We start from the raw sequence: 12078 nt of genomic DNA, 5'->3' as shown, positions 1-12078 counted from the left end.
TTAATGCACCTACACTGTTTATCCAATCCCAGAAGAATGCAGAGTATTTCTAAAATATGTGTAATTGATTTTCACTTTTCTTTGCAGTTCTCCGCCATGCGTTTATTTATTTTTTTTCTAACAAGTATCGTTAAAATACTTTCACAATATTGTATAAATACATATTTCCTTTTTGGGGCAGCCATGACTGCATTAGAGTTTAGCCCTTGACATACTTTGCTTATGTTAATCCAGAGCTTCTAGAAGAAAGGATGCTGTTTTATTCATCACCACAGACAGTATGTAGCAGGCGTTAACGTCAGCGAAAGGCAGGTAGGTGTGATCTTCTATTCTCAAGTCTTTTTGTTTTATTAGGACCTTTCTTCTTGGACAGAGACACTAACACATGACTTCATAGCGCAAAATTCCAAACTTATAAAAAGAAAATAGATTTCAGTTTCCAAGCGGAGAACCCGAGAATCTGTGAATCATCGATTTTCCTTCTTTGGAATGATTTTTGTAGGGCCGTATCAATACATGTAGGCCTGGAAGACGGAAACTGTCCTCACACCCAGAGCTGGGGAGGTAAACGGAGCCTCCTCATAGAATTTAACGAATCCTCAGAAGCAAGTAGCCTCCAAGTTTTACCAATTCTCCCTGCATCTAGAGCAGCAGCCATTTTTAAGTTATCTGTGGTTCATCACAAGCCCATTTCTTACTTCCAGTGCGCCTAACGGGGCTTGGTTCCAAAAGGGACAATTTCTAGTGGCTGAGACAGTGTCCGACACCTGGAGTTAAATCTCTGTTGAATTATTAAATAAACAAATGGAAGTGGAAGATGGATGAACAAAAGAAATTTAACATTCTTTTGCCTAGTGATGTGAAATACTAGTTTCACTGTGGTTTGAGACTTAGAAATTAAGGGACAACCAGGAAAAGAAATCTATTCTTTATATATTCAGTCCAAACTTAAAAACCCACTGAGGACAGGCGGGTGATGCCATTGAATGGTTAGCTGTAAGGGCCTGTGTGCGCCTTACTGAGTATCAGGGATGCCAACATGCTCCATTCCAACGGGGTGAGGCCAATTCGGTCCCAGCCCTTTGTGGCCGTGTGGCAATGCAGGCCCAATTTCGCTCGTTTTCCCAGTTTTTTAAGAGAAACCTGGAAGTCTAGATTTCTTTATGAAGACTCCAGAATTTTAAATGTTGGCTCAAAATTTAAAAATTGATACACTATGTGCGTTTTGCATGCATGTCTGACCAGAAGCATATTGATGTGAAACCTCTCGTTTTGACTTTACTGTATCGGAGACTATTTCTCCTTAGGATATGTGTATGTGTGTTTGTGCATCTGTGTATGAATTGTATGTTGTTGCTACAGTCGTTACCTTGTGGAAACTGAGAAGAACAAGGAGGTAAGTTATGCTCTGGGGGAAGGTTTTTAAGCACTGGCTGAGCTGGTGGAAAATCCTGGAGATGTATCATTAAAGGGATGTGTCAAGCACATTGAGTTATTCCTAAACTTGCAAATATTTTTCTCTGTGATTAGGCCATTTGTGTTTGCTAACTGACACCCAAAAGGAAAGTAAGCAGCTACCCTCCCACAGGGACGGGGAGACACCAGTGCTATTTCCCTTAATGACTACATATCAAAGGATGGCTCCCAGACCCTTGAGGAAGACATTCCTGGGTTGTAAAACCATCAAGAAGTTTTTAATGAGGTTTTTATCTATCTCCAAGACAACAAAGAAAGAATATACAGTTGCAAGTTTTCTAAAATAAATGCTCTAAGTAAAGGGTAGTCAGGGGCTAGAGTTTAGTCAAGCTAGAGAGAATGTTAAGTCCATCTCAGTCTTTTAAGAGTGATGGCAGAGGGGCGCCTGGGTGTCTCAGTTGGTTAAGCAGCTGCCTTCGGCTCAGGTCATGATCCCAGCGTCCTGGGATCGAGTCCCACATCGGGCTCCTTGCTCATCAGGGTGCCTGCTTCTCCCTCTGCCTCTGCCTGCCATTCTGTCTGCCTGTGCTTGCTCTCTCTCTCTCTCTCTGACAAATAAATAAATAAAATCTTTAAAAAAAAAAAAAGAGTGATGGTAGAGGGGTGCCTGGGTAGCTCAGTGGGTTAAAGCCTCTGCCTTCGGCTCAGGTCGTGATGCCAGGGTCTTGGGATGAAGCCCTGCGTCGGGCGCTCTGCTCAGCGGGGAGCCTGCTTCCCTCTCTCTCTGCCTGCCTCTCTGCCTACTTGTGATCTCTGTCAAATAAATAAATAAAATCTTCAAAAAAAAAAAAAAGATTGATGGTAGATGTTGACATTTAGCAAGCTACACACCCGAAGATCGGAAATAAGTGTAATTTCGAGATGTTTCAAGCCTCACTTGGAGCCCTCTCCACCTTTTCCCTGCATTCTCCCTACTGCCTAGTGTACCAGGGAACCATGGAATGCCAGTGACAGTGAGTAGCTAAGTTCTGTCCATTTAAGAACTTGGAGGAGAAACCCATACTATGCCTGTATTCCCTCCAGGGGACTCTACCTGCCCACGGATGTACCAACTGGTGCTTCTAAGGGCACCAGTACCACGTGCTTTCACTGGGTGTACAACCTCGGGAGACTTGCTCTCTTCATTTCTGAATGGGCATAATCAGTACACACTACATAGCATTCGTATGAGGAATGAATCTGATCTGTGTAAAGAACTCAACATGGTGCCCGGCATAGAACACCAAGTCAACAAATGGTAACAACCAACGCTTCAGCCACTTCTGATCTGTGCTGGTATATGATTTTCACAGAAAGATGGGACATACTATGATACTAACATTAACAAAATACACAGAGAGGTGGAAGAAAAGAAGTTAAAAGTATCATGACTTAAATCTACAAGAAGAAACTACCAACGAGACAGTAACTATTTCCAAAGTGCCATGGCCTACCCCCCACAACTACACCCTATTTTCTACCCAAAATTTCCTTCATTTTGTTCCCTCAGACTCAAACATTTCCCCATGTACATCTCAAACCTTCCTGTTATTTAGTCCCAGGATGCAATGTAATTTTAAAAATTACAATCTTCGTTGTATTTCCTTTGTTACATTTAGCACTTGTGGCGTTTTACCCAATGTTATTTATTTTTTGAAAGCCCCTGAGAGAGCTCATTGACTTTTCAGGAAGTGCTTTGCAAATCCTCCCCCAAAAGGTTTTTCCTTTGTTTGTATCATGGTAGCAATTCTAAAGTTTTCAACATTTGGACTCTGGTATTATAATTGGGCTCAAAGTATCTACACAGAAGTGGTCTGTTTCCTCATCCAATGAGCTCGGCCTGTGTGTGGATGTGACACTCCAGTGGAAGGAAGCCAAGAGCCTATAGTAGCAATCCTGGGGAAATTTTAAGCAGCTGTGGCTATGTAATTCAAAACCTCTGAAAACTGTGTTGCAGTCCGTGCCCAGCATTAGTATAACATGAGGGCTGGATGTAGTCCGTCCCCCGGAGGACTTCCTCGCCTGCTGCAGGAAAGAGAAGACTGAAAGACAAACCTGGGTGCAGCCGGAAAGGTCCAAATACATGAGCTTGTGGCATCCATTCCCCAAATTCAGGTACCGTAAACCTTTGTCTGTGAACTTTCTGCAATAAGCCAAACTAAGATTCTGTAAATTCTGGAAGTACCTGAAAAGACAGGGGCGAAAGGAGAGAAGGAAAGGGATTATACTTGAGTCGTTTTCCATGTCTTTCATAAGCCACTATGACAAAGAGAAGGAAATCAATCTTTTCTCCTTGCAGATCTTCAGCAGTTGAACGTAATTGTTAATGCTCTTCCTGTTATGTGAAGGAGCTTGGAGTAGTGTATCAGATAATGCATCATTACATTTTAAATAAAAATATAGATTTGCCTAGATTCTTAAGAAGGCTGGTGGGGGAGAGATCTGGGGGTGGGGGACGTTTGTGCAATCATATTGTTTGGACGTTAGTTTGTGTTTGAAACCAAAGTTACAGAGTTTGCAGCATTGTTGTATTTAGGTTTTATCCTTGGAGCACCAAAACAATGTGCAAAACGTCTAGATGGACAAACCCTTTGAAAACATTTAAATGGCAATTAACTGTTCTCGGCAGTGAGGATTTGGAGCAGAAAGGCGAAGTTAAACGTAACAAGCTCCTAAAATGGACATGATAAGCAAATGGTTTGGAAAAAATTTTTTGAATATGCATGATTTTGTATGTTTCATCTTTATAGTTAAAGAAAGACTGACTGATATAGAGAGCTTAAAAATGGGTTAAAAAGAACAGTGTGCAAATGAGTTGAGCAACACATGAAGGGAATAAAAACGACATCAGAGGCTATCAATCTCACTGGAGTTCAAACAGATTAAATATGGCATTACCACCATGACCAAAGTGATTGCTTCCAGAAAAAAAGGAGGATTATTAAGATGAGCCTGTACTACCGTGCAAGGGCTTACAGTTTGAGGACATTCTCTGGACAATTTTTCAAGCCTTCCTAAGCCTGGCATTTTTTAAAAGTAAAAGAACTCCCACTATTGCTCGCTCTTGTAATGGAATCAACAACATGCTCTTGGTTTCTGATCTGCAACAGTTTAACAGCAAATTGGAAAGCAAAAAGAACAAAAAGTGGGAAGAAGGGGACTCTCTGACCCTCAAAAGCCCACAGATGACTAGTAAAATTTACTTTCACGTAAATGGGAAGTAAGATATACAAGCATTGACAGTTAATCAGATTTATTCCTAAAATTTGGAAAACACATCTATATGATATATAATGATTCCCATTCCATAGTGACTGATTTTATGCAGAACACACATTCCCCTCTAGCAATGTCCGTGAGATTCTACAGAACAAAGAGGGACGCCATCTGGATTCTCCCGTGGCTATGGGCAGGGCCATGCAGCAGAAAGCACTAATATCCCCAGGACACATCCCCTCTCCTGGGGCCCTTGAGTTAACCAAGGGCTATGCCAAAGTTTTGGGAACACTTTGTCTTTCTCTCCCTTGGGGGTATCCTTGTGATTCAATGGAGCAAAGTACAGTTTTCTTGGGGTGTGTGTGGGAGGTTGTCATTTCTAACAAACCTTTAGCTCTCTAATTTAGAGAAAGGAATAGTAAGGCGGAGACTGCACAACACAATGGAAAATACACGAGGTTTTGGAATCTGACCAAGTTGGATTCAGATTTCAGCGCTGACACTTGCTGCAACTTCCCAAACCTCTCAGAGATTGTTTCTGCATCTGTTAAGTGGAGATTATAATATTATCTCTCTCTCTCTCTTTTTTTTTTTTAACCCTGACTGTGTTCAGCTTTCCTGAATCCTAGTTTTCTCATCTGTAACATGGATATAATTCCATCCACTCTTTGCTCTCAGAGGTATGACAATTACATGAGAACATAGATGTAACAATATTATATTAAAGATGACTTTTGATGATTGAAATCAGTAGGTAGAAGTTTTGAAATATATATATTCTTGCTATTACTACTTCAAATAATAGTGTATTAATTATTCTTATGAAGTTTGTACTATCTTCTTCCACATAATGGAATGGCTATCATCTGACAAAAGTAGCACATACAACTGATTCCAAGACTTTGGGGACCCTCACGTTACATCTACACCCTTATTTTGTTCAAGGTTTAATCCCCTTTTTAATCTGTTTGAACTCCAGTGAGACTCATAGCCTTCGATAGAGTTTTTATTCCCCTGATGTGTTGCCCACTCATTTGCAGACTGTTCTTAACCCATTTTTAACCTCTATATCAGTCTGTCTTTAATTATAATAGTGTAGCTGTCACTTACAAAATCATGCATATTCAAATATATGCAAATCAAGCCCAAGCCTATTGTTCGACTTCTTTCAGTCCTTGTGATCAGTTAACAATACTCGAAGTGGGGGGCACCTCGGTGGCTCAGTCGGTTAAGCCTCTGACTCTTGATTTCAGCTCAGGTCATGATCTCAGGATCCTGGGATAGAACCTCACTCTGGGCTCTGGCTCAGTGTGGAGTCTGCTTGCCCCTCTCCCTCCCTCTGTTTGTTCTCTCTCTCTCTCTCTCAAATAAATAAATAAAATCTTAAAACACACACACACACACACACACAAATACTCAAAGTAGGAATGGAATGAGGAGTTTTTCACTTTTTGTGTATAACATATACTCTAGATCTATGGACCCTTCATCAGCATAATGTTTTTAATGCGTAAAATAAAACACTTAAAATTACAAAAGCAACTAATTATATTGAAAGATATCATTATCGAGGGGTGCCTGGGTGGCTCAGTGGGTTAAGCCGCTGCCTTCGGCTCAGGTCATGATCCCAGGTCCTGGGTTCGAGCCCCACATCGGGCTTTCTGCTCAGCAGGGAGCCTGCTTCCTCCTCTCTCTCTCTGCCTGCTTCTCTGCCTACTTGTGATTTCTCTCTGTCAAATAAATAAATAAAATCTTTAAAAAAAAAAAGATATAATTATCGAAATTCTTAAAAAACCAAATGAGTGGAATAATAACGTAAGTGCTTCTTTATTAGCATATTAAATAACAAGATCTAGTGGCAGAGCTAATAACTACCCCTGATTTTGAAGTAGTGATGAGTGTCAATGATACTTTGAGATACTTGTAACAACTATAAGAAAATGTTTGAGATTTATATGGTCAAGAAGTCCCGGGAACTGCTAATACTACTGTGATTTTTCTTAACCTGCATTTCAGTTAGAGCTTAGTGAAAATAGAGATTATTTTTCCCCCATCAAAATTCATGGAACCTCTAAATTCTATCCTTGGTCTCCTTGGAGAATCCACTGAGCCCAGGTTGAGAACCTCAGCTTTGGCAAAAGAAGTTTTTCACTGGACTAAATGACTCCCAGACTGAAAGTCCCAAGATGACTGTCTTCAAAATGGAACCTCTTGGGAACCATCAATTTGAAAACCCAGCACAGGAGAATCCTAAATGGCCCTGTAGACCTTTCTAGGGATTTACAGGGCCATAGGCTTGAAGCTGCTGGGGAATGGGAAAATAATCAGTTGACAGTGAAATCACTTGGCAAATTTTATGCAATACTGCAACTTTTTATTCTGAATTTTGGCAAAAAAGTCCCTTACGTGAGTAAGATCTGGTTCATCATTTTCTCAGGCCAGAGACGACTTGGTATTTCTAATTCTACTTTGAGGCAATGTTGGCAGCCTATGTTTATCTTTTCTTCATTATTTGATAAATAAGTGTTTCTAATGGGGGGGTTCCCTTTGTGATTTATTTTTCTACTGCTACTATAACCTTTAAGAAGTCTTATAGACTTACAGAAACTACAGAGGTCACTTTTTCTCTTTTCTTTTGGCTTTTTTCCATTCACGAATTGAAACCTTCTGTGTTAGATCACCAATACCTCAGGGAATTACTATTGGAAGGAATGAAGAATTATATATTTAAACAAAAATTTCTCTGAAAAATCACCAAGACAAGGCCTATCTGTAAGAGAGGATTGCAGTAGTTTCTTTTGAGTTAAGTGTTGGGCTTTTTAGTTTCATAGGGACAGTTTTGCGTAATAGATTCCTGCAGAAACCCAAATGGAGTGTTTTGACCTCTTATTCGTAGGGTAGACCTTGAGGATGTCCAGTCAAGTCAAGGCAACAGCTTCCTCTGTTTGCCCCACTCTGATGGTTACTGGTAAGACTATATTACATGAGAGCACCTATGAATAAGAACTTTCCAAGCCAATTGAAGGGCTTGTATGAAAAATAATCGAAGACCGTATCACTATACAAGAAGAGGCTCCATTAAGGAGCAAAGATCATCGTAGCTTTTTTCTCTCCTGTATGCCTAGAATGTCTCCCACATAGTAATTGATCAATAAATGGTGAATAAGAGAATGAATGTTGCTGTTAGGTTTCAAGGAAAGGAGAAATCATTGTGGAATTCTGGTAGATGGTATAGACTTGAGGTTTCAAGGCTATGGCTTAGCAGAGAGGAGGAGAAAGACATTCTAGCTATAGAGAACAAGAAGCATACAGCAATCTGGTAGGAGTTAAGGGCCTCCCTCAGGAAACCTGGGCAGATAGGTTTGATCAGATAACGTTAAAGGACAGTAAGGGAAGAGTCTAGAGCCTAGGCATCTCAAAGACATGACAAGAATATTGTTCCAGGGTGATACTTCTTACAGCATAAGGCAAAGCAGATTGAAAGGAAAAGAGACCAAGGGTGACCAGTTAGGATGCTATGGCAAATGAAATGCTGGGTGTGCCAGCTAGGTTGTGGAATGAATGGAAAGGGTTTGATTCAGGAAAAAGCAAACATGTCCTGGAATGGGCACGAGCTAACAGCCACCCCCATTTTCAACTTTAGAAAGTTGAGCAAGTCCCTGAAGCAAGTGAGGAAAAATATTCAAATAAGAAGCTGGCAATCAGTGTTGTCAAGAAGGGCAAACAAATTATATTCTTTTGACAAATTATTTCTTTGGAAAGAAAGGCTAAAGGCCCTGGAGAGAGAATGACAACAGCACAAACAACATTTCTCCGGTTATTTATAGTTTAAAGAACCCTTTCGCATACCCAAGCATATTTGAAACAATGGAAAGCAGAGCAAAAATAGTCATTATGAAATATATTTTTATTACAGATAAGAAAGTCAGTGCACATTTTTTTTGTATGACAAAAGCCATCAATATCAAGTGCATTTATCCTGGATATTCTTTCAACAGCAAGAACTAGAGTTAGAATCAAACAAAATTCTCATTTTGGGTTCTGTTTTTCTATCTGTTGCTCATTAAATGTACAGCTTCATTTGTACAATAAATGTCCCAGAAACTATGCATGGTTGTAGTATTATTTTAAATTTCCTAGGAGAAATGATTATCTAAAAGTATGCTATCCCTTGGGGCGCCTGGGTGGCTCAGTGGGTTAAAGCCTCTGCTTTTGGCTCGGGTCATGATCCCAGGGTCCTGGAATCGAGCCCCACATCGGGCTCTCTGCTCAGCAGGGAGCCTGCTTCCCCTTCTCTCTCTCTCTGCCTGCCTCTCTGCCTACTTGTGATCTCTGTCAAATAAATTTTAAAAAAAAAATTTAAAAAAAAAAAAAAATTTTTTTTTTAATTTAAAAGTATGCTATCCCAAATCATCTACTTTTTAAGTTCAGATTTTCACATAAGGACTTAATGGATTTTGTAATATATTCTGTCTCTTTCTACACACACACAAACATATATGCTCTCTCTATATACACACAAACACATTCATACATGCACATATATTCATGTACATACATATCTCAATATGGAATGCCTAAAGAAAAGTACTGAGCAATATTCTATATTGTAGTACTGGAGAACCTCATAGAATTCCTGAGAGGGTTGGGGCCCTCCACAGTGGTGTCACTGGAGCTGGCTTACACCAGCCCATGAGAGCCAACCATTAGCATTTCTTCCCAACTCCACAATCAATGACATCATTTTGGTAGCTTAAAAATGATCATGGTGGTAGCATTTATACCAGAGAAATCAGAACATCCCCTTAGCCTCTACCCAAACTAGTTATTAAACATTTACTGGAACACAGCTACCCTTGGAACACACTTTGAGAACTACTGATAGAGGGAACATAGTATGCCGAAGACAAGTATACAGAGATAAAATGATAAGAAAGAAGATGACAGCTTTGAAAATCAGGAATAAAAATTCAACCTATAAATGAAAGAGGATTCTTAAGATTAAACCTGAACAAATGGAATAAAAGAATTAAAAAAGAAAAATACCTTCCCTGGCTGAGAAAAGGTCTAAGTTTTAATGTTCAAAATGTTCTAATGTTCTAAGTTTAATGTTCAAAGGTTCCTATGTTCCAGGAAAAGTTAATTGAAACAATACAATTAAGCTGGAAAATGTTTTTAATTTCTCAGTAAATTAAGCATAGTTGCAGAAAAAATAGATGAACAACAAAGGAACAAAAAAATCAAGCTGGTTTTACACTTCTCTTTAATCCAAAATATCAAAGATTATGGGGAAGTATTTGTAGGATTTTAAAAATAAAGTAAGGGACATGATTCAAGAACTATATGCCAAGAGGAGTTGTTCACCCTCCAAGACAAAAGAAAGTTATTTTCAGAAAGCAGTGGCCGAAAATCTAAAACCCGTTTATCTTACGGTTAAAGGGTTCTTAAAACTATATTCCCAGTCATCATGGGATGAATAAAAATCAGAATTAAAGAATAAAGAAATTGGTGAACAGATGGACCATCAATAAATGACAAAACTAGAGTTAGGACTACATAACCATAAATATCATCACAAACATGAAAGTCAATATTAAAAGGAAAGTTAAGTGATTAACAAAAATCACAATTTTCATGTGTTTATATACAAAGGGAAGAAGTAGAGAAGCATCAAGTTCAAGGGAGAATCAAAGTGTGTTAGATCTCTAGTCTAACACAGGAGGAGGAGCCAAAGTCATTGTTCCATCATGACTGGTAATTGGAGAAATGCATATTAAAAGCACATTTCAGAAAAACCATACAGGGGTGCCTGGATAGCTCAGTCGGTTAAGCATCTGCTTTCAGCTCAGGTCATGATGCCAGGGTCCTGGGACAGAGCCTGAAGTCAGGATCCGCACTCAGCAGGGAGTCTGCCGCCTCTCCCTCTGCCCCTCCCCACACTTGTTCCTTCTCTCTCCAAGAAATAAATAAAATCTTAAAAAAAAAACATACAAATAGCCACTGGTTGAAATACAGAACAGAATGTGCACATACCTCTGAAATACCTCAAAACTATAAAAGTCAACCACATAGTTTATACAGCAAAAGGTGAAAGCAATGAATATAGTACAGTAACAGAAAAATCAAAAACATAAAGCAAGATGATAAAAATAAGACCATATGCTCCATTTTGACAGGAAATACTAATCTTCTAAACTAACCTCTTAAAAAGGCAGAATGAAAAATTTACAAACAGAAGTTAACTATATGCTTCCTTCAAAAGACAAATCTAAAATATACCAGCATAAAGATTAAAGATGCAGGGATAGAGGGGCATCTGAGTGGCTCGGTTAAGTGGCTGACTCTTAATTTCAGCTCAGGTCATGATCTCGGGGTTGTGGGATCACACTCAGCACAGAGTTTTCTCAAGATTTTATCTCTCCCTCTGTGCCTCCCCCTGCTCACATGTGCTCTCTCTAAAAAAAATAAATAAATAAAACCTTTTTAAAAATTAATAATAAAAAAATTAAAAAACAGGTATACATAAAGTTATTCCACAGAACCATAAGCAGAAGGAAACAAAGGTGACCATATTAATAGCAAATAAAGAATTCAAGGCAAGGAAACATCAACCAGGATAAAGAATATAATTTTATGTGGAAAAAATGCTATAATCTATAATGAAACATACTACTTATTAATCTTTATATGTAAAATAAAAATATCAAAATAAACTAAAGAAGCTTGATTATAAAAGGCAACCAATATATCATTATTACAGTAAGAAATATCAAGAATTTATACATAGATACACACATACACATAGAAATTTTGTTCTCTAAACAAAACTCTCTTATTTTAAACATTCATGGATGATTTAATAGAATTATTTTTATGTACTAGTCCACCAAGAAATCTCAATAAATTCCACAAGGTAGAAATAATTCAGTCCAAAAGAAAAAAAAAAGAAAGAAAGAAAGAAAGAAAAGAAAAGAAATAATTCAGTCCACATTTCTTGACCACTGTACAAAATTAGAAATTAAAACCAGAAGCTTAATCAAAGAAATTTCAACTACTTGGATCCAAAAATTCTGTTCTAAATAATTACTGGGTCAAAGAGAAAATCAGATATAAAACAGTTTCTTTAGAAAATGAGAACAATATCAAATCTTAGAAGCTTTGCCTAAATTCTTATTTAAAGGTCATTTCATATTAAAGCTTACAAATTAAATCTAATCTTACAAATTAAAACCTTAAAAGATACTTGTACTGTACCCAAGTCCAAAAATGACCATTTAGAAAATATAATGAGAAATTAAAACAGAAAAGATAGCATTTACAGTAGCAACTGAAGAGCTATCACAAAGATTACCCATATGAATAAAACAAAATTTTGAGATATCTAATAAAATATTTGAAAAAAAATTA

General features: G+C 38.2%; 2 protein-coding genes across 2 annotated transcripts in view; one reads left to right on the top strand and one right to left on the bottom strand.

The window, feature by feature from the left end:
- Positions 1 to 12078, bottom strand: part of FBXL13 (F-box and leucine rich repeat protein 13) — a 258167-nt gene that overhangs the window by 110319 nt on the left and 135770 nt on the right. Inside the window, exon 12 of the mRNA XM_047694145.1 lies at positions 3511 to 3640. Within this exon, the coding sequence (XP_047550101.1) occupies positions 3511 to 3640 (130 nt within the window). The remainder of the gene's footprint in view (positions 1 to 3510; positions 3641 to 12078) is intronic.
- The window catches only part of LRRC17 (leucine rich repeat containing 17), a 32780-nt gene continuing 23914 nt past the window's right edge, over positions 3213 to 12078 (top strand). The window contains exon 1 of the mRNA XM_047694151.1: positions 3213 to 3570. The gene's annotated coding sequence lies outside the window, so the exon portion shown is untranslated. The remainder of the gene's footprint in view (positions 3571 to 12078) is intronic.

Source organism: Lutra lutra, chromosome 11 (genome assembly GCF_902655055.1).
Source record: "Lutra lutra chromosome 11, mLutLut1.2, whole genome shotgun sequence".
Taxonomy (NCBI): Eukaryota; Metazoa; Chordata; class Mammalia; order Carnivora; family Mustelidae; genus Lutra; species Lutra lutra.
The sequence above is the reverse complement of the archived record's forward strand: the minus strand, read 5'-3'. Positions and strand labels throughout refer to the sequence as shown.